Source organism: Globicephala melas, chromosome 3, assembly GCF_963455315.2.
Source record: "Globicephala melas chromosome 3, mGloMel1.2, whole genome shotgun sequence".
In the NCBI taxonomy this organism is placed as follows: domain Eukaryota; kingdom Metazoa; phylum Chordata; class Mammalia; order Artiodactyla; family Delphinidae; genus Globicephala; species Globicephala melas.
The window spans coordinates 95,239,516-95,262,850 of record NC_083316.1 but is presented as its reverse complement, the minus strand read 5'-3'; the positions used below and the strand labels follow the sequence as shown (position 1 = coordinate 95,262,850).

The 23,335-nt window shown below is 43.2% G+C and overlaps 1 protein-coding gene across 3 annotated transcripts in view; it reads left to right on the top strand.

The window, feature by feature from the left end:
- SEMA6A (semaphorin 6A) overlaps nt 1-23,335 on the top strand; it is a 128,845-nt gene that overhangs the window by 59,186 nt on the left and 46,324 nt on the right. For all 3 annotated transcript variants that reach the window (XM_060296139.1, XM_030869826.2, XM_030869825.2), the window contains exons 2-7: nt 7,275-7,412; nt 9,601-9,718; nt 13,796-13,856; nt 14,999-15,061; nt 15,782-15,883; nt 21,896-21,986. In XM_060296139.1, the coding sequence (XP_060152122.1) occupies nt 7,313-7,412; nt 9,601-9,718; nt 13,796-13,856; nt 14,999-15,061; nt 15,782-15,883; nt 21,896-21,986 (535 nt within the window). In that variant the 5' untranslated portion in view covers nt 7,275-7,312. The remainder of the gene's footprint in view (nt 1-7,274; nt 7,413-9,600; nt 9,719-13,795; nt 13,857-14,998; nt 15,062-15,781; nt 15,884-21,895; nt 21,987-23,335) is intronic.

Sequence of the window (23,335 nt, the reverse complement as noted above, 5' to 3'; positions counted from 1 at the left end):
AATGCACTGTCTCAAGCATTTACGGGATAGGGAGAGCATTGGTAGGAAGAAAGAAAACGATCATAACAAAGGATCACCTGAAAGACAAGACTCGCCTTCTCTCCTCAAAAGATCATAGGTTTACAACCAACTTTTATTTTCCTAAAAAAGAAAATTTTTTTCTAAAAAGACTTCTGAATTCACAGCTGTTTTCTCTCTCCTTTGTGACAGTGGTTTCAGATCAAATTGGAACATCTATATACACAGTCGATATTTATTATTATACTCCACTGAATGCCATCATCCTTCTCCAAAATGTGTTGGAGTTAGGTCTGTGGCATTTCCCTTTCCTCTGAAATGGGAGCTTTCATGTCTCTGTTAATGGCTGAGGAGAAGATAAAGATCAAATGTTTTATTAAAAGGCTAGAGCTGTTTTTCTCATTTGCATAAAACTTATACCTTAATGCAGTGTCACCAAACAGGTGGCCAGCGTGACCCCTGAAGACTGGGTACAGTGGACATTTCAACCAGGATCAACGGGCCCAAGTTGTTCCTAACTCCATCTGGGAGGAGTCCTTCTGTGGCCTGGCCGTGCTTGCCGTGGACAGTAGCATCCTCGTAATGCTGCAGCCCTTGAAACAGGGCAGTCCAGGCCAGCGAAGGAAACCTGCTGTTGAAACACTCCTTGATTCCTGAACTGTCCCTCTGGTGCAGGAATAACCAGCCGTCTTCAGCATTCAGCAAGCTGGGTTTTCTGCACCAACATCTGCTGTCCCACCTCTCTCTGGGCAGAGGTTCCCTACTCGGATTTGAGAGGTACCCAAATCTGTTTATCCTCTCAGCTCCTGAAACAGGCAACTTTGATTTTATCCTTCATAACAGACGTTGTTCTCTTTGGTGTATTTATTTTAAAACATCACTCTTGAGGGGGCTGCAAGCAGGCACGTGGTTCCACTTAACCCGGTGGTGTCACGAGATCATCAATTCCTCCTAAAACCGTGGTTGAAAAGCATTTGCATCTTTCTGTCACCTTAAGCCTGCAATCGCAGGGCCACCAAGTGGAATGAGCCTTCGCATGCCTACACATTTGCAAGCGACTATGCACTCCTTTAATAGATTTATTATTACTGAAGCCATTAGGGACCTTCAGCCACTCTGTCCACGGAAGCATAGATGCATCAACCTATACTCAACTATGATCTTAAGTGCAGTTTCCATTTATGCCAGCCTCTCTCTCTTCCCAGCCTTCCTTCTGTTCCCCTTTCCCTGACATTCTGGGAAGGACATCAACTGTGGCATCACATAGCCCTGGCTTGGCAACCTGGCCTTCTGTTTTTACTGATGGGCTATAGATATTGACTGGACATGTTACTTAACCTCTGTGAGCCTCAGTTTCCTTGTGTGCACAATGGAGAGGATAAGGCCTGTCTCTCTGGATGGCTGTCATATTTAAATAAAATAACACGCATGTGTACGTCATACGTAGAAGGTGCTCAGTAAACTTTCACTTCCACCCCACCCTTTCACCGACGTCCACACTGATCTTTTCCTCTGCACCTGTGCGAGTGCTGTGATTCACATTTTTTTTAAATCACACAACACGAGCTGTGCCATCCTGAGACAGACTCTCCTGCCTCTCCCAGACACCCACCTCCAGAGCTGGGAAGCTTAGGGGCCGGCAAGGAGAAGAAGAAGAGAGCTGCTTCTCCTGCTGAAGACACAGAACCCCAGCTGCTACTCTGAGAATTTAAGGAATTCCAAGAGAAACTATTCAAATAAGGCAATTTTTAGTATCTCAACTGAAGAATAAACAGACATTTATGGAGGACTACCATTTTTACGTGCAGTATCTCACAGCTAATCTTGAGACGCTATTTTTCCCCACTCTGAAGTTGAGGAAACTGAGGCTCAGAGATCTTCCGCATCTTGCCAGAGGTCCCAGCTAATAAGTGGAGCAGAGGCATTCAAATCCTGTGTTTTTACCCTCTGCTCCCGCTGCCTCCCTGTACGATTAGCGATCGTTTGATTTCTCGGAAAAGCTTTTACGCCAGTTTCAAGTCAGATTTTTAAAGATACTCCCGTTGTGAAAACAAAGATGATGATGGATGAGGTCAGAAGGCTGGAGCAATAAAAATGAAAACGTTATCTTAGCGTAAAACCCGACTAAACTCCGAATATGATTCAGCGGTAATAACGGTGGTTCTCTTTGGCCAGGGTGGAACTACTTAATGGACTTGAACTTTGTCCTGATGTTGAAACTAGACAGAGTCACAGTTCTTTGCTCCAGCCTGACTAACTTCCTACAACTTGTGTGCTCTGCCTATTGCAGTCCCCCAAGAGCAAAGTTGAAGAGAACCTGTTCCATCCCTCCTGTTTGCCACACGCAGTACCACACAGTGACACACTGATGGCTCCTTGAGTTTCCAAACCACATGCAGTTTAGGGGCAACCAGGAAAGGGTACAGAAAAAACCCAGCCCTGTTCTCTTTGGAAAGATCACTGCCCAAGTGCACAGAGCTTGTCCTGCCCCCGCCCTGCCATCATCTCAGAGGGTGGCGGACAGAACCGCCACCAGAGCCCAACCGCATCTCCCGCTGTCTCGAGCTCCAGTACCCCACCCTGCGTCGATGCCTACTCCTCCCGTCCCAGCCCCACACCTCCAGAAGGTGTCCGTGGCCTTGCAGTGTCCGAGCTCAGGGTCACTCCATGTACTATCCTCCTGAATCACCATCTGGTACCCAATCCTTTCTTCACTAGGGCAGAATCGCCTAGAATTGTACAGTCTCAGAGTCCAGAGGAGTTTGATAGGCCATTATATTTTATATCCTTTCATTTTACTGGTGAGGATGCTAGGAGCCAGTGCAGCTACGAGACTGACCCAGGGTCACACCTTCCATCTATTAATGACGGCATGAATTAATGATTATCTTTGAAACTTCCTATTATGTCAGTAGAAAATGTGCTTTTTAAAAGAAGCATGGCAGCAAATAATTTTCCCCACAGAAAAAGAGAAGCGCCGCTACCATGATTCCGTCTCCATTTCTAGGCCACACTTAGAGTTACCATCAAGAGCACTTTGCCTTTGCAAGTTTCCAGATAAATTATTTTTCTCATCATTACCACTTACTATTAAAATGTTCATTGGATACCAATATTCTGGAAGAATGGTTGTACCAAATCAGATACAAGCTATATCCGTACAGCCAAGTCCAAGTGCAAGTACACTGATGCATTGTCTGCTGCAGTTGGACACACAGAGGGTATGTGGGGCAGGCCCAACTGGGTCTTTAAAACAAGCAATGTTCATTCACTCGTGTGTACAGACAATAACTGGGACTTCTATCTACCCCTCATACCCTTGTCGTAGTATAGAAGTCATTGTGTCCGGGACTTCCCTGGTTGCTCAGTGGTTAAGAATCTGCCTGCCAATGCAGGAGACACAGGTTCGAGCCCTGGTCCGGGAAGATCCCACATGCCGCAGAGAAACTAAGCCCATGCGCCACAACTACTGAGCCTGTGCTCTAGAGCCCGCGAGCCACAACTACTGAAGCCTGCATGCCACAACTACTGAAGCCCGCGCACCTAGAACCTGCGCTCCGCAAGAAGGGAAGCCACGGCAATGAGAAGCCCGCGCACTGCAATGAAGAGTAGTCCCCACTCACCACAACTAGAGAAAGCCTGCGCGCAGCAGCAAAGACCCAACACAGCTAAAAAGAAATGAAAAAAAAAAAAAAGAAGAAGTCATTGTGTCAGCAGAGCATAAAGCAAAGGGGATGTCACGAGAGCCAGAAATGATTATGAAGTCAGATAATCAGGTCACAAATGGCCACATCTTACTTCTGATTAATCAGGTTAATTTCACAAGAGCCACTACTACCGAGAAGCCATGACAAGCCCACCTGGCCAGAGAATGCCTCACACTTCCCCAATACTAGTTCTAATCCTCTGCCCACTACTCCCCAAATCCTGCCCCAGAAAATTGTACTTGGGCTCACAAACTGGTAGGACTTGGCCAAAGGTGACTCACAGAGAAGAAAAAACTAAGTTAGGTGCCAACATTTAGAGAAAAGAAAAAAAAATAGGAGGTTTAACATACAACTCCAGATTTCTGGCTTCTTAAGAAATAAAAATAAAAATCAGAGATCTGGCTTTGCGGGCCAACACTGCATAGGGCCTGCACTTCAGAGCTGAACAGCAGGTGCCCAGAGTAGAGGGGCAGGCCCTCCCCCAGTGGAAACATTCCCACCATTGTCTTAGGAAGCCTTTTTTACCCATTAACCTCACCTGCCTGTCCTTAAGGTTTTCCAGTGAATTTTCTGGGGTGGAGAAGAATAGGCATATCACTTTTTAGTGATGGTGTATTTTACAGAGGTCATTTCTCCTCAGGCTAAGAGTTATGGGAGGCTGAAACAATTTAGATGGACAATTCAGGCATAATGAGCTTCTTTTTGAAGTAAACGTTTTTGTTTAGAATCCTCATGTTGACAGTCTTCCCATGATCTAATTTTCTGGGTAGCTGATTAAGTCTCAGTCATTTTTAGCCTCTACAAGCACAGTCACAAAGAGAGAAATCGACAAGTGTCTGCAGATGCCTATAACTGTGCTATATGTGGGTACCGCTTTACAAAGTTTCAAGATCGCTTCAACAACCTCGTAGCGGCAGCCCAGCTAGCTCCAGATTTTGAACGCAGTGGAAAGTTCTTGTTTGTTTTTGTTCTGCTGGGCTAGCGCACGTCTGCGTGCTAAGGTCTTAGCAGGGAGACTCAGCCCCTGTTCAGCAGGATGGAAAATGACAATGTGATTGATTGGGATCTCGCCACAAAGTAATCATTTCAACAGGAAAATATACTGTCTACATATTTACAAGGGTTAGAGCCCAAAGTTGTGTAGGAAGGGAATAATACATCAAAACCTCAGCTGAAGAAAATTAGAAAGCGTTCGTATGGAATGGCCAAGATGAACCGGGACTGCCAGAACACTTTCACCCACATGATGTACATGTTAACAACCTGATGATACGATGACAGGAAGACACATAAAACAGATATTTTTCCTGGCAGAGAGCCCTTCTGTAAACCTGGAGATATTTAAATAACCCATCTTAGCCATGATCCTGGCTAGGATGAGGATTGAAAAAAAGCCATTGGATTGCATAACAGATTTCTTATGCATGCATTGCTCTTCCTGCCAGCTTCTGGGTTGGGTTGAGAATGTTGCATCAATCCATGCAATCTTAAGATGGAAAAAATTAAAACTGGGAGACAGACTAAAATAGCAGGACTCTGTCTCGTTAGCTTTAGGACATCTGTACAAAGATGAATGCAGTTATGGGAGGATACAGACTCCTTTGTCATGTCAAGAAAAATGAATCTTTAAAAGTATACCTGTATTCCCAAAGATTTCTAACGGAATGAGGATCAGCCTTTTGAGTCTCCATTATTCTTCCACGGCGTGCTGCAAACTCTCTGAGGTAATAGGCTTCTGTATAATACTATAATACTGCTCTTGAGCCCTCGGTAAATGTTGCCACTTCCTCTTCCCCGTATACTTTCTGACTGGTGGCTGGTTTATGTTTTACTCTTTTTTTTTTAAAAAAAATGTTTTACTTGCTCTTGTGACTGATTTCTCGCCTTTAATGTTACACTGAACAGAAGCTACGACAAGCAAAATCAGGGCACCACAGAGCTTCTTCCCTTTGGTTTTAGATTCTCCAGAATAGGAAGAACTAGCAAATGAATGAATGGACTGGTGCTTTTCACCTGTCTGTAAATACATGTTCGTGTCTCTTGGTTATGGACCGCCCTTGTGAACAAGTAATTATTTAAAGTTTAATTTTCATCTACACATCAGAGATGGAGATATGGAATTGCTCAGGCTTTTCTCTCAACCTCTCTCCCTCTTTGATTTTCAAGATAAAGCAAATTAATTAATGTGCACTTTTCGACTGAAGAAATGATTAAGACCCAGCTGTGTCTGTGAAATTATCAGTTGGGATGCAACACTCGGGACTTGTTAATGCTTTTTTTGGCAACGAAGGAGAGAGACACAGGTATCTCATATTAAGTGTGTTCTAAAAAGCATAAGTTAGCAGTTTGTTTGCCAGATTAACTTTCAAAGACATCTAAGTTACTAAGTTTGACTTTATTACACACCAATCTTAAATGATTGATGTACTACTGTGAAATAGCTTTGCTCAAAACAAGACCTTTGGCAGTCTACTTCAAAGGCTTTACTAAGATAAAAAGATAGCCCCATTTTACATTAATTTCCCTGATAGATCAACACTTATTTGAAATATGCCTGAGAATTATGCAATATGTACTGTCTTATGAGTTTCCTTTCACTGTATCCAGCAGCCCCATATGGGAATGTTTTTACTTCTAAGATTTAGAAGAATTTTTTCTACACATGAAGAGCATCTTTAAGAAAATGCAGATGGGTAAAACAGTATATTGGCATTTTTATTCACTACTGTTTCATTGCAAGGTAGTATCTGACACTAAAATATACAGAGATATGTTTAAAAATCAACAATACTATTTCAGGATGTGGTTTCAGGTGCTCCCTATAACATTCTCCACAGAGTCTGAAAGGATCCATTTATTTCTTTTTAAACGTAGATTCTGTGATTTTATTTATGTCTAAGGTCACTACAGAATTACTACAGAATTACATAAATGAGTGAAAATCTCAACTAAGGGGTCAAGCAGGTAATGGAAATCAGTGAACTGGGCCAGTAGAGTGGGGACGGGGGTTGGTGAATGGTGCTTGAAGGGAACTGGCATTTAGGTCATTATATCAGATATTTAATTTTTCAATATCGGGCAACTACTTCAAAATTGTGGAAGATTCTGGGCTGCCCAAACAACTCATGTCTGGGGATGGCATGCTGCTATAAACCTGCTGAGAAGAAAAAAGATGTATTTACCTTAAAAAAAAAAAAAAAAAAAAGGCTTTCTAAATCATCCACATTTTGTGGAATGCTATTTCGTGACTGTGAAATAGCCACCCACAATGGCCTAACACCGACTCAGGACAAAGCAGTTAAGGCTCTGAGTTACTTGTTTGGTAGAAGCTTTGCAAAAGGGCCCAGATGCATGGGGAAGGAGGCTGCAGTGGGTAATGGACACGGGCTCCTTATGCAAAACACTGTCATCGGTGAATTCACAGTGGAAGAGACAGGAAACTGGAGCCCCTTTCTCTAAAATTTATCTTCAAGCCCGTTTCATTTTATGGAGTGGAATAAAGCTGACTTGTAAAAGAAAGAAAAAAAAAATCCCTTTGCTCTTTGGCAGGGTGAAGTAGAGAAATAAAGTCTCCCCGCTGAACTACTATGAGGTCAGAAGCCTTGCTGCTATATTTCACACTGCTACACTTCGCTGGGGCTGCTTTCCCAGAAGATTCTGAGCCAATCAGTATTTCGCATGGCAACTGTAAGTATCCACAATCTCACTCTCACTCTCACTTTCTCCCTCTGTGGGCACTTGAGCCTGCGTCAACAGGCAAAACATACAAATTAAACATTTCATGAAACAGGAAACTTGTTAGTCACTTTAACTTGTGTGGATGGCAGAGGTAAATAATTCAAGTCTAGCCAAAATTGGTGGGATGACTGTTCTGTAACTCCAATAAACGTGGTTGTGAGGATTTGAGACATCCCTCGATACCTCCGATGAAGTCTCAGTTACTACAAGGAGGCTGTGATCATGCCTGGAAACCAGCTATGGGAGAACATCACCGTCATCTGGGTGTTGCCAGTACTCCACATTTTCATAAGTAATTACGACAGAGGCATTGTTACAAGATAACAGAAAAGAAGACTGTTTTTGAGTACTTCAGAGACAAAAATGAACTTTTGTTTAGACTTAGAAGTTTCATCATTGCTAGATTTGGATAGAGAGATTCTGAATTCATAGTAGACTGACTTTTACTGCTTATAACTTTCTTTTGATCTCTGCTTCATTGTCAAGAGTAGAAAGCAACATGATGAAAAAGTCAGTTTCCTCTTCAAAAAGAGGAAAGTTCTACCTGTGTGTGGGATGAAATAGACAATTACTTTTTTTTCCTTCTCTCCAAAAGATAAAATATTTTGTCACAGTAAAAGTGAAAGCATTTTACCCAAATATCTATCTTCACAGTAATAATCTCCAAACACTGAAGGAACCTTAAAAAAGTATTTGACAGTAATACTAGGATACTAAAGAGATCTACCCAGCTTTCTGCTGGACAGTCTAGGTTGTAAAAGGAAATGATTTTATATGAAGGGGAGGTGTCAAGCCTTGACAGCTTTGAGAACAAAAGTCAGGGTATGACTAAGGACCAAACTGTGTAGTTTGAGACCATCATTCTTCAAGTGGCAGAGTCCACCTAACTCAAGGTACCAAACCTGAATAAGCATTTATTTATGTCCATTTGAGGTAGGTATTCTATCTTTGGTGCCCCTGTACTGAAGAGACCCCGGGCCCAAATGTGCTGCTGAAAATCATGCTTCAGTGGACAGTCAAATCTTTGATAGGAGAGAGACATGAATTGTTTTAGCAACCTCCCTGATCAGTGGGTTGATGAAATTTCAGAGCAGTAGAGGAAAAAGCACAAGACAATCCCATACTAAGCTTGATTGTGAGTGAAATATACTGAGGCTCTCTAGTAAGAGTGAGTCATGCTCAGATGCTACAGGGGTTTAAGGTGTAGGGGTCTGAGCACACATCTGTGAATGGATTACAAGTCATTATTTCCACCCCTCCCACCCCCAAAACAACTGCCTTTTAAGTGTGACTCATCTCTCTTTTCTCCTTAGTTTCTCTGGAGGATTGCCAGTGCTCTGGAGATTGTAGGTTTAAAGGCAGAGAGATTTTTGAGGTGTAGGTATTTCCAAAGGTCAAATATTATGACAAATTGCCCACTCTCAGCTAAAGGGAATTGCAGAAAAGGAGAAATACGCTCACTGACTCTCCAGGTCAGGGAAAATTCCAGATCACCCGACTGGCTACACTCAGTTTGACCCTGTCCTGTCAAAGCCCCCATTTCTGTGAGATTAGCCAATTGCTTAACTCAAGAGCGAACTTCCCACAGTTCCTAGAATGCCAACCAACCTAGCGGGGCTGCCTTCAATAGTAGATTATTCCAACTGGACGCCTGTGGAGACTGTATTTTTCTTCTGGCTCCTGGATGAGGGCTCTTGCCTCCAGACCACATTGCCTTTGTGGTGATTGATGGGAAGGCTGCTTTGAAATAGTTTTGTCCGGAGACAAGATCTTTGGCAGACTGCCCCTCGGGCTTAGCACTCTAAAGATGAAAAGAAAACTGTGGATGAAAAGAGCACCTTCATGTGAAGGGTTCACTGGCAAGTTTAACCCCCAGAAAGAAGGACAAGTCAGAAAGAGTGACACTTAGAAATCTAAGCCCAGTCTTATTAGCATCAGGAAATGAAACTGTAACTTGATTATCCTTAAAGAGGACTCTTCTATCACAGCATTTCCTAAAATAACAGACTGGAAAATGGTGGCCCGGTTGGACTTAAATATGGTTTTGTTTTGTGGCTGGCCCCCCTCCTCTCCCTGCCCTGTCAACTCTTGGCTTCATTTCCTTTTCCCTCTCTTGCCCCATCTCCTCTTTTCACAGATACAAAACAGTATCCGGTGTTTGTGGGCCACAAGCCAGGACGGAACACCACACAGAGGCATAGACTGGACATCCAGATGATCATGATCATGAACAGAACCCTCTACATTGCTGCTAGGTGAGCCACCTTTTCCTCACGTTTGCCTTCAGAGAAATCCCAGGGTCCTAATACCTAAATGTCCCCGCTATGCATCGTTTTAAAGATCCCCAACAGAGTGTTCTTTAATTTAAAGTCTACTTTAAGTTTGTCAAGCAGTCATTCTTTCAAGATTTTCTGTGTCTGTTTAACTTTATTATGTGGATTTGGGTTGAAATAATGGCATATTTTGGAGCTTAGACTCAAATAATCCACTGTTTATCTTGAACATCGTATATATATACAAATATTTGCTCAAGCACAGAGTAAAGTGCTTCTCTCCTTGATAGTTACTAAATTAAGTTGAATGTGTAAACATGTATCAATTTAAGTTCAATGAGTGTGTGGGTGTGTGTATATTAATCTTGTGTTTTTGCAGCTAATGTATAGTATATATCATTACTTTAGCAGTAGCCATCCATTTTAGAAGATTTTGATTTGGATCTAGTTAAGAAAACACTTATCCACTAGGGACATGTCATTTAAACAGACCATGTCTTAAGGCTGGATGGCATGGTAAGAATACTGCCCAGACAGGAATTACATGCATTAGGCTTTTGTTTCACCTCTAATCTTAATTCACCTGGACCACAACTTCTCTGGCTGTGTAAGTGTCCTCTGTTAAATGAGAGACTAGATTAGATTATCTTAATGAAGTCCTTTGGGATTCTAAAAATACATGATTTCCCATCTGGGGGTGTGTGTGTAGCTCATTCAAAATATAAAGTATAACCTGGGTCTAGCCTGATGAATCGTTTTACACTGGGAAGGAGAAATAGAGATTATGTTTGTAGTACCTGTTTGGCTGTGAGCACAGGCAACAAACAGGTAAGTAACAACACTGCTGGATTCCTTCAAAGCACTTAAATGTCCTGAAAATACAAGCTATACAACATAAAGTAAAAATCCACTGGCTGGATTAAAATATCCTACGAGTACCCTACATTTGGTCACAGGGAGCAACGCCAAAGCACTTTCTAAAATTTTTACTTCACAAATACTTATGTAGTACATATTGGTTGTATGTGCTATATAAATTGCAAATACAGTTGTAAGTCCTTTATAAATGTTAATCCATTCAATCCTGGAAAAAAACCTATGAGATGGAACTATTATCATACCCATGTCTTACAGGAGGAAACCATGTACAGAAAGGTGAAATGACTGGGTCAGAATGACAGAGGCAGGATTTGAACTGGAATGGTCTTGCTCTAGAGTCTGGGTCACTACTCCCTGTACTCCGCAGCCTACTGAGCCGTAGAAGCGGTACTATTTGTCCTGGCTGATAACCTTCTCATAGCTGTTGCCCAAGAACATGGCCATTGTAGGTATTCATTAAAAAGCAATCCAGTGAGTCCTGAGTAGCCGCCTCTCTGGGAGAGTTATCAGCTCCTTCTTAAATCCCATTTTTAGTTTCCTAAATGTAGCAAGTCTGGAAGATTACATTTGTACCCAATTAGCTAAAGGATGGTCAAAACAAATGATTAAACATTGCATCTGTGAGAAATAGGTTGACTCAAGAATCTTCTACGAATTGCTCACTTTGCAACTGAGTCTTTAGGGGAAAAGAAACATTATAACAGACTGCGCTTGTGCCTGATGATTTAGCATGGGTGTGAACTGCAGGTCTCGGCGGGCACCTGAGTTAGGAGCAAGGTGCTATGCAGACTTCAAAGTAACCATTATTACAGCTTGTTAAAACCAAGACCGTTTTATCGTAACTCCCTACCCCAAGAAAAGGAGAAAGAAGAGAAGGAAAAAAAAAAGGAAACACATTCACTTTTTTAACACCATAAAATAGACTGTCTTTGGTTAAAGGTCAAATCTGTAACAGCCTAGCATTGACATGTTGGTTTTCAGTCTACGTGCAGCCACTTCCCTTCAATACACACCCCTGGAGAAGTTCCTAAATTATTTCTGTGGTCGCTGTATTTAGGGTCCCTCCTCTCCCTTTAATTTCAGGTTTCCCAACAGTGCCCCGAGAGATCCATTCTCAGGCAGCAAGTAACACGATTTAAAGTGAAATCCTTCCCCCACGCTGAAGTCATGGCAACACAGTTCAGTGGTACTCACTGAAGGGGGGAAGAGGAAGTCCTTGGATTAAGTCAGTTTGTGTTCAAATAACTTAATTCAGTGAGAGCAGGGTATGAACCCTGCGATGCACACACTGGTGCTGGGGAATAACCCCTGACCCTGGTCTGTGGTTTAGCATCAAGTGTCGTTCTGTTTGCTGGGCAATGTGATCTCTTGGAGATTGAAAAAGATTGCCACTGTCCAAAAGGAGACTTCATTCACAGAATTTTATAGTTAAAAGGCTCCCCCATTCTTCTAGACAATGTGTGTCAGCAATCAGAAGCCAAGTCCCATCCAGAGCCCAGGGACTGAGTGAAGCTTGATGGGAAGAAGGCTTTTCAGTTCTGCTTTATTATTATCCATTTTGTAAATTCTTCTTTTTTTGTTGTTTAATCTCTGAACTGCTAATTATCATAAACAGGCCATGCCAAAAGGGGGCAATCGAAGAGCTTTCTGAGGAATTGCCAATATTAATCAGTTGTTAGTTTACAATTCATATGTTCAGCTCTTACGTAAAGTTTTGAGGAGAGACAGGGCCAGGAAAAACCTCGAGTCATCTCAAACCTAATACCAAAGTAATAGGCAATTCCATTCCAATAATGAACCTGACCTACAGCACCACCAATAGAGTCAAACAAGAGATAAAGGAATGCCATAAAACTGCCTCGGAATTAAAGGGCAGGGCGATTCTGGCACCCTATTGAAGTCTGAAGAACTTCCCAATTCAGCAATTTACAAAACAGGCTCCCCTTTCTCCCCCTCACCACCCTTACACACACACACACACACACACATACACACACTCACTCTCTCTCTCTTTCACAGTCCAGGAGCAGGCAAGGGAATTTTGTAGGCCAACTGCCTTGCCCCCTTTTATTTTCACAGGAGAGAGCCTGTTTTTATTTCCATTTTTCTCTGTTGTACTTTCCCTAAAAGCAGTAGCAAACAGATTTCCAAAGAACTGGGGGGAAAAGAATTGAAGTGAATCCTGACAGCAGCTTCCTTTCTTTTTTCTTTCTTTCCTTCTCCCCTTTCCGTTTCTTTTAAGTAATGAGGGGGCTTGAAAGTCTGCACTGGAGCCTTGAGGTCTTGCTTTAAAGCTGTGGGTAATTTTCCAGCCCCAGGACTTCCTGCATTTTAGAAAAAGTCAATGTTATTTCAAGGGAAAACGAGCTGTTTTGCTTTCCCTCACTAGCCCCCCATCTCCCCAGTTGAGTGTAGTTCTTTTCTTTCGTTTATTCTGAATTCCAGACAAAAACGCCCTTGTACTCAGTTCACACAGAAGGGGATGTTTAAATATAGCCCCACACCTGAGCTGCTGATTCTGTTTCTCCCCTTCCAAGGGGAGAATGGCAGCAAATCATAAAGTCAACCAAATTCTCAGCAAAACAGGAAGGTAAACAGAAGCAAGAAATGTAAACTTTAGCTCAAGTACATTTTAGACCTTAATTGACCATCATCGTGTGAAAAGAGAGAGCGGCTCCTGGAAACAGTTTTACTTTTATCGTCTTCCATCTTCTCAAATTATCAAAGCTAAGGCTGAAAATATGTTGTCTAAAAAGAGATGGAGATGAGCTTTTTGTTAGCTCCCTTGATGAACAACTGTAGCGTGTTGAATACCATGTGAAAGGGCATGCGAACCCATCTGTGTTCCAGTTTGGAAGCCTATTCAACTTTCAGACATCTCCCACTAAACTACATATATACAGATGTTATAGTTCTATGATGAGAGAGACGACTGGAAAGTTTTCATAAAAGGTGTCCCTTGTGGCAAGATGCCACATTTTGTCAGAAGATGCTGCATGTCAGCCAGAGGCATCTCTTGGAGGCTGAACCCTCCCCTTTTTCTTGCATATGCATGTTTTGTTTTTAATAACATGGATGTGGGTTTATCTGCCTTGAATGAGATATATACTTGTATTCAGGAGAAAATGAACGATCTTGACTCTTGTGTTTGACGTTGTATTAATATTTCTTTGTTTATAGGGACCATATTTATACTGTTGATATAGACACCTCACACACAGAAGAAATTTATTGTAGCAAAGTAAGTAGTTTTCAAACCTTCTTTCTGAAATGAAGGACCTTAGGATAGTTCTTGAAGAGAATATGTATTTTAAAGGCATTGATTGAGATGACATGGCTTATAATAATTTGGAACATTCTGTGAAGTCCTAATTTGGGGGTAAGTTAGGGCTTAATACGTACCCAGAAATGGTTATGTACGTCATATTTTATTCATCAATTATGTGTGCATGTACACTTTAGAGTTTTAGGTAATTGCTAAATTGTTTTAATAAAATATTGGATGTTTGTCCTGGAAAATATCAGTTTTCATATGGAAACTTTTGTCGTACAAACGTTTCACTGTTATGTTTCCATATCTTGCAATACTAAGTTTGAGTTGACTGTTGTGGTTCAGGAATTTGATAATTACCCATTTCAGACACACATAAAATATAACCTTAAGCCTCCCTTGTAACTCCACATGGAGGTATTTTAGTTAATAAAATCCGCCCCAGAAGTAGATGATCCCTTCAGCCCATGAGTTTATGCGAAGGAGTATAACCTGAATTAAATCTTTGTCAACCTAAAGTGAATGTCTCCTTTATGTTTAAGAAAATGACTTCCATATTTTAAGAAAAAGGCCTGCTTCACGGAAACTGATTTATCAAGTGAAAAAGAAGGGCAAGGACATGTATTTTATCAAAATGAGCGTACTTTAGCAAGTTAATGTGGAGATTTTATGTGAAATGTCCATCCACGCTGTTGTTTATTCTTCTTTCCTTTTTCCTTCATCTTCATCTCAAGAAGAAGATCATTTTGTAGTTTAATGAATAGATAGGGGTTCAAAATTAAATGAACATTTCCACCTCTAATCTTTTGTTGTTATGGTGAATTAATCATGGAGAAACCACGCTGTTGTTTATTCTTCTTTCCTTTTTCCTTCATCTTCATCTCAAGAAGAAGATCATTTTGTAGTTTAATGAATAGATAGGGGTTCAAAATTAAATGAACATTTCCACCTCTAATCTTTTGTTGTTATGGTGAATTAATCATGGAGAAAGGGTGCGGAAAGCTTTCAATAAATATATGTTCAGCCTCTAGTCTCCCCCAGGGAACTCTTACTTCTAAAATCAAATGCAACAACCTCTGGGTTCTAATTGATTTCTTTCTTGATCACTGCAGAAACTGACATGGAAATCTAGACAGGCCGATGTAGACACATGCAGAATGAAGGGAAAACATAAGGTAGGCAATTTTCATTTCTCCTGCAGCTGCCACTTTGGGTTAAGTCCTTGACTGTTATCTCTAGCCGTAGACCGTCATGGGGAATGGGTCACACTAGTCCCTTTTCCCCCAGTAATTGTTTCTTCCATCAACTTATTGAAGGCTTTAATTTGCAAAAATAGTTTGCTTTTCATGTGATAAAACATTACGACAGCTGCTAGGGATGCGTCATGAACTATCTAGGGGCACCAGGGATTATGGACACCAAGCTGGCTGCCCCGACTCTTGTGAGTGCCCTCTCCGGGAGCCCACGCCTCACGGTCCAGAGCCCTCAGGGAGTCTGCAGAAGAGCTCAGAAAGGCTGCCGCAGACATACAGCAGTCTGTGCCTTTGGTCATAGAACATAAAAACACACTTCAGCCAGGAACCTTATATATCAAGGGACCCTGGAGTCTCTGGCATTAGAATTAATGTGATGGGGAGGCTGGTACTTCCAGGCCTGCCTTCCTTTTGAGGCATAAACACATTTTCACTCTATGCCATGTTCTTATTTACTGTTGAAAAAGCAGTTGTTACTCTCATCATCATCTTGTGGTAAACATAAGGAGGGGCTCGAACTTTTCACAGGGGAACGCTCCAGCCACCAGCATTTTAACCTTGCTGTTAGCAGATCATGGTACACGGTCAAGGGGTCTCTATACTGAACGGACTGGATACCAAAAAGTTTGAATTATTTTTCAGGATGAGTGTCACAACTTTATTAAAGTGCTTCTAAAGAAAAACGATGATACTTTGTTTGTCTGTGGAACTAATGCCTTCAACCCTTCCTGCAGAAACTATAAGGTAAATGCTCTCTTGTCTCTTGGAACCACACAGCCCGGAGGTATTTCATAATTCACTGTGATTGTGCCTGCAGTAACCTAAGAGGGTTAATTCAACACCACCTGGGTTCCTCTCACTTGTTGGACTTAATGTATTGCTCCACATGAGTGATCCTGGGCAGGCTTCTTAGCTTCCTGTTTGTTCAGGATTGATTGACGCAGCTTTAAAGAGCCGACCCGGCTAAGTTCCTTTCTGTAAAACCCTATTCTCTATTGTTCAGAACGCCAACATATGTACCACATAGTGGATTTCCTCTCTCTCCCTTTCTCTTTTTCCCTCCCACCCTACCATCTCCTCTCTGAGCACAAAAACACACTTATATTGTGAACGATTCCTATTTTTAAAGGGATCTCAAAAGCATGTCATTGGAAACTGCAGACTTTCCTCTAGGTAAGATTTTCAAGAACACAGGAAGTTAATTCCATTCAGCACTCAGCTTACTTGACTATGGCCTTACTTAACTTGGCCTTTATGCAAGGGAAAAAAATTAACCCTCGGGCTTCCCTGGTGGCGCAGTGGTTGAGAGTCCGCCTGCCGATGCAGGGGACACGGGTTCGTGCCCCGGTCCGGGAAGATCCCACATGCCGCGGAGCGGCTGTACCCGTGAGCCATGGCCGCTAAGCCTGCATGTCCAGAGCCTGTGCTCTGCAAGGGGAGAGGTCACAACAGTGAGAGGCCCGCATACTGCCAAAAAAAAAAAAAAAATTAACCCTCGCAGCATTAATAAATCTAGTTAGTTCTGATGCAGCTGATGGTGGTGTTGCTGAAGGAGCAGAGATGGCAATGATCTGAGGTCTCTCCTTGTCCCTTCTTTCTGCAACAGTCTGTCATTCAGCAAACCCATTTTGAGTTTCTCCTGTGACCAGGCATTGATGTTGTAAAGACAGATAGGAGGCCTCCATCCTTAGGGAAGCCAGACAGGGAGAAGAAAACTGCAATCCCATGGGTTTGCTGCCATGGTGACATAATGCAGAGCATGATGGAAGTATCACAGAAAAGTGCTTATATCAGCCTGAGATGTGGAGTCAGGGAAAGCTTCCAGAAGGAGGTAGACGACTCCTGTCTTCAAGTGTTCCCTCCTGCTGTCCCCACGTATGGAACACGAACACCCCAGCCCAGGAGAAACCCAAGCGTCTGTGATTGCCCAGAACCTGACACAGTGTCTCCAAACAGATGTTCGATTAATTTTGAGGGGTAAATAGTGAATGAGATAATGCCTAACTAACCTCAGTCTTAGAGAAGAAGCAGAAGTTACCAAATGAAGGGAGAAGGGCATTCCAGGTAGGGGAACAGCATGAACAAAGGCATGGAGTAAGAAACAGTCTACTGAGCTTGAGAAACTTCATTTGGTTCTGAAGTGCTGGACTGTGAGGTGACAGTGACAACAAAAAAGAGCCTAGAGAGGGAGGTGGCCTCAGGGATTAAGGGAGGAGATGAGATTCAGGAAATACTTAGGTGACAAAAACCAGGAGGATTTGCTAATTAACAAGAAGCACAGGATAAGGAGAGACAGGAGTTAAGAACGGCTGCGAGGCTATCTCCTGGGTGGGTGGACGGATGGGGCGGCCACCAGTTTGGACAGGGAGTAAAGGAAGAGCAGTGAGGTTGAGGGGGGTGGTGAGAACACGGGTGTTCCATCTTGCATGTTAGCAGTACTCCTGGCACCATGGATGGCAAGGCCTACAGGACATGAATAAAGATCTCCAACAAGAAGATGGACGGGGTCAACCTTGATTTAGGGAGAGACATGGGGGGCATATCTAGATTTGGGTTTCACCAGCATAAAGTGAAACCTTAGGGGTGTGAAGAATGAGCAAAAAAATGCTGGGCTGATATCAGGACCAGAGGGCTCACCAGCCTGGGTCTGACAGTTTTAAAAGACTGCCTTAGCATAGACATCGGAGGGAGGGTCTGTTTTACCCTCATGCTCATCTTTCATCTTATGTTTGGAAAAGGGCACCAGTAGGGTCAGGATTAGGGTGAGGCAAGTGAGGCATCTGGCTCAGGAGCAACATGTAAGGGGGGGGGGCATCCAAAAATTCAGTAATCAAGATAAATGATTTTTTCAATGCAGTATTTTTTTAAATCTAAATTAATGCAAAAAATACTGTCATATCCAAATTTTAAATAATGACAGGAGCCGATTCAGGCTGTAATAGAGGCAGCAGTCCAGTCAAACATTCAGCCAGTAACGGTATACTGGAGCACGGACTTCCATTCTACCACGTAATATTCCATCCCTGTTTGTCATTGTTTAGGACTCATTAAGATCAGTGCTTCTAACAAATCCTAACAAATTCCCTAGCTGGAAAGCTATCTTTTATGACAAATTACAGGTTTTCTTGGCACTGTGAGGCCCGGCCTGCAAGTGTTCCAGCTCTTTCTTCCTGCACATGTTCTATTCCCCAGGGCGCTTCATCTCTAAGGGATGCCTTCATCTCTCCCTTGTTCTAGCCACACCTGCTGAAACATGTTCCAGGAGGCTGGGCCTCTCAGAAACCACAGACAGGATACACCTAGCACGGCGAATGGTAGTGAGAACCCTTGGCATTGCTCAGACAAGTGTTTTTAGACTCTCGGGGCACGAGGGACTTTGCTGAGGATATGAGACATAATGTATTTGGCTGCAGGGAGAATGGACAGCCTCTCTCTTAAGTGCTTGTTATCTCCAGATCAGGACCAAAGGGTCAAAGCAAAAACAATGACCAGTCTTCCACTAACCCAACTCTCAGAGCGCAGAAGCGTCAAGTTAAACTATCTGAAGCAGGAGAGTGACAAAATTTTGGTCTTTGCTTCTGCACCGGGCCCTGACTTACACAATTTTTTTTTTTTTTTGCGGTACGCGGGCCTCTCACTGTTGTGGCCTCTCCCGTTGCGGAGCACAGGCTCCAGACGCTCAGGCTCAGCGGCCATGGCTCGCGGGCCCGGCCGCTCCGCGGCATGTGGGGTCTTCCCAGACCAGGGCACAAACCCGTGTCCCCTGCATCGGCAGGCGGACTCTCAACCACTGCACCACCAGGGAAGCCCTGACTTACACAATTTTTGTAACAGAAGTAAGCTGAATATATTAGAGAGATTAGAGCCCCAAATAAGATTATCTGGGGAAGAATTCTGAAGGCTGCCCACTATAAATCTACAACTACACTCCACACCTTTTCCCTCCTGTTCTCTAAACCTCTTGAACTTCCGCACAAGTCAGGCTGGTTCTTAGTATAATTATCTGTACCCTACGGTGACTTAATTTACTCGGGGCTGCTATTAAGTCTAAGATCTGATGACTGCTACAAGGATTAGTTCTTACTTCATGGAAGGAGGATTTCACCATGGCATTGTTTTGTCTCTGGGCTTTTCCAAGTTCCCAAACCAATACATTAATTCTTCATTGCTTCCTGCCCTTGACTAGCTATAGCTATAGCCGCTTTTTTAGAAGTAGGTACATTTTAAAACATATATCCCCACTGTATATTATCGTTTCCCCATTGCCAGGATTACAGCATGCACTGCTTGGGATAACAGCATTTCCGTTGCATCACTGTGTACTAAGCCTCACCTTGAATACTTGCCACAGACCGCGAAGTCTGTCACAGTTCATCAGGAAGCTCTCCTTGGGACAAAATATCAGGAAAAGACTTTCATAAAAATGTGCTGGGGCGAGAGTACATTTGCTTTAAAGGATGTCTAACTTGAACATCTTTTCCCTAAAATTACATTTTTAACACACTGCTTTATAGGATTCTCGGCTACAGTTTAAACAAACAGGATGGCTTCGATGGGGGAGATCTCAAAGTGCTTGTACATAGAAACGGCCTGTCCTATCCCTGAAGAGGTTTCTGTGGGTTGAGGGCAAAGGGCTAGTGTTGGACAACACTGGCGGTTGCTCAGTGAGAACCTCGCTCCTTCCTCCTGGGCAGCAACTCCAAGCACCTTGATTCAAGGCACCCTGATTTAGTGCTAAAGGCCTTTTCACAGATCCTTCCTCAGCACCACGGCTGTCTTAGGTTTATCTTCTTTCCATTTTCATATACGTAGTCAAACCAGGCAACTGCCACATGATACACAAAATACCCTAAAACCGTAAAGAAGACTGAACTACAGAGAGGGTCAAAACATCAATAATGTGGAGATCTGTCTAGGGACTCTGTGCTGCTGAGGTTTAAATTCTAGGACGATCCATGGTGTGGTAGGAACCCACTTAATTATTGGTCTAGGTGGACCAACCGCTGACCAGTGTTAGTGGCTGAACATCAGAGGTTCATTTCCTGCTCACACCACAGTCAAGTGTGGGTCAGTGAGAGAGGTTCTGTTCTGTGAGGAAGTTATTCAGAAAGCCAGCTCCATTCTGCTCTTGTGTCTGCCATCTCTTAGGATCTTGGAATTCTCCACTGGATCCTCTGTATCTAAGGGAAGAATGTAGAAAGAGAGCAAGAGGGGAGGACTCTGCAAGGTTTTTAGAGGCCAGACCTAGAGGTGGTGCAGAGCCTTACACACACCCCATTGGCCAGAGCTCAGTCATGTGATCATACCTGACCTGCAAGGGAGGATGGGAAATGTAGTTTAGTGGGATATGCAGGAAAGGGAAATGAAATTTGGTGAACAGCTAGTAAGGCCCTGCCTCACCTGCAAATGCCTATGGAGCCAGACAGGTAACTCACAGGAGTCAAGCAATCAGGTTGTCAGGATAATCCATGGGTGAAGGAGCCCTGGTGCTAAAGACCACGTGCCTGTTTGAAGAAAATGGCAGGGGCTGCCATTACTCAACTATAGCCTGCTGCCACTTGGGTAAGAACAGCCTAAACTGACTTTCCAACTTGTTCAAAAGAAGCAGGAAATCCAGGTTTTTATATGCAATCTCCCTGTTTTAAAATAGGGCTCACAGGGGCTTCCCTGGTGGCACAGTGGTTAAGAATCCACCTGCCAACGCAGGGGACACAGGTTCGAGCCCTGGTCCGGGAAGATCCCACATGCCGCGGAGCAACTAAGCCCGTGCGCCACAACTACTGAGCCTACACTCTAGAGCCCACAAGCCACAACTACTGAGCCCACATGCCACAACTACTGAAGCCCGTATGCCTAGAGCCCACGCTCCGCAACACAAGAAGCCTGCGCACCACAACAAAGAGCAGCCTCTGCTCGGCACAACTAGAGAAAGACCGCACACAGCAACAAAGACCCAACGCAGCAAAAGTAAATAAAGTTTTTAAAAATAGGGCTCACAGGCAGGCCAGTAATAACCCCTCGCCAGTAATAACCTCTAGCTCACAGGAACAAGGCCAGGGTTGGGCAGTAGGAGATGGAAGTCAAGCAGCAGCCTGTGGCTGTTGGGAGCCTCTCAGCTTCTGGGCCTTTCTCAGCTGCACAGTCTGAGGATGGGACATGTTTCTGAAGTAGGTACAAAGGCTACCTGAGCTCTGCTTGCATCCATGTTTTTGTACCTTTGCTGACACCATACTATTCTTATCAGGTAACCCGAGAAAGGATTCCAGCGTCGTCTTCCAGGATTTAATCCACAAAGGCAGGACTCCTCGGGCACAACAAAACCAAAACTGAAGTCATTCTCTATAGAGTTCATGACTCAACAGATAATTCATGCAGAGTAGAGGAAGGAGGGGAATTAAGTTTTCCTGGTGTCTGCCTCAGAAATTCCTTTTCCAAGGAGAAAGATGCTACTTCTTGAGCATTTCAGAATGATACTCTTATTGGAATAAAGGAATCTCTTTATTGTAGTGGTTCAGAGTCAAGCAGACATGACTGAATTTCTGACTCTCCTAGCCGTAGAATCTTAGTCAAGTGACTTCATCTCTCTAAACCTCAGCTTCGTCATCTGAAACCGAAAGACTTACCTCAGAGGGTATTCGAGGAGTATGTGCGCCATGCATGTGAATTACTTAGCAAATTAAGAGCTTTGTAAATATTAGTTGTTGTTACTACTGTTGGTTTCTGTTGTTCTTAATCAAGTCCTATTATTTCATTTAGATGGATACTTTGGAAGCTTTTGGGGATGAATTTAGTGGAATGGCCAGATGCCCTTACGATGCCAAACATGCCAACGTTGCACTGTTTGCAGGTAAATGACCTGATTTCTTCTCATTGCATTTGCTTTTATGTGCTCAGCCTGTGGCCGCACATCTACTCTGGAGGATTTGCAGAGTCACAGTTGTACTTTGATTCTCTAGTGAACAGTGTAATTAACAACGCCTTTTCCATTTGAAATTCATATGGAAACTGTACTTTCGCTTCTTAAGAGAAGTCTTTGCCACGCCTACCCGTGCTTTTGTGCCTTCAGAAAGAATAACAACTTTGTACTGAACGTGCGACATACTGGTTAGGGCATGTTTGGGCTGAAATACTAGAAAATCCCACCTTGAACCACCAATGTGTATTGAGTATTTAAGGTAGGGTAGACTTTGGGGTTGGTTTGATTCAACAACTCAACAGTCTCATCCAGGACACAGGTCCTTTTCATTTCTCTGCTCTGCTTCCTTTCTTTCTCTGAGAGAGACTGGCTGTTCTCAGAGTCATAATAGGATGGCTGCCGGGGCTCAATTAGGGCTACATGTCCTCTTGTCTACATACAGAAGGGAGAAGGAAAGGGACAAAAGGAAGCTTTTGGAAGCTCTATCAGAGCAGTGAGACCACATACTCATAAGCTAGCAGCAAAGATCTTCTCAAATATCATTGACCTGATTAGGTTGCATGCCTATCTCTGCTAGAAAAATTGTAGTGGCCAAGGGGATGATACTGATTAGCGGAGCTTGACCCATACGCCCCATCCCTACTCCTTCCTTCCATTGCAAAGGATATAAAACAATAGCAAGGAAGCCATGACTTTCAGATTGGGATTTCTGTGTGCGCATGTGTGTGTGTTTTAATTAGAAATTTATTTAGGAATTCACGGCCAGCTGTGCACGTGGAGGTGGGTACAGGGAGAAGTGTTGGTATAACAGTGATTGTTATGGCATGTAATAAAGCAGTTAGCTATAATTTCCATCACAGCAGCTAAAAACTGGCACATCCTAGCCAGATAAGAGACTTTAGGGCTTCGATTATGAAAAAAGATTAGCTCCTTGAACTTCATCCTCAGTGTCATCCATTTGTGGGCCTGAATCTGCAGTCAAAGATTGAAGAAGTGGTTCGTGCCAGGTTCAGAAGGAAACGTTTCTCAGGTTCTCCTCCAAAGGTAGAGCACAGCATTGTCGGGAAGCAGCCTTGTGAGAAACACAAAGTCTTGTAAACCTGTTTGTAAGCATGGTCAGGGGCAAGGCCAGTGGTTAGGGTGTTTGAGCATATTCTTAAGTGCATAACTTCTGCAGCAACACTTTTCTGACACTTGGCACCTGCATTCGTCAGTACCATGGAGGATGTGGGCTGCAGTGGAGAACACAAGTTTAAGCATTAACTAAAAAGAAGTAGCCT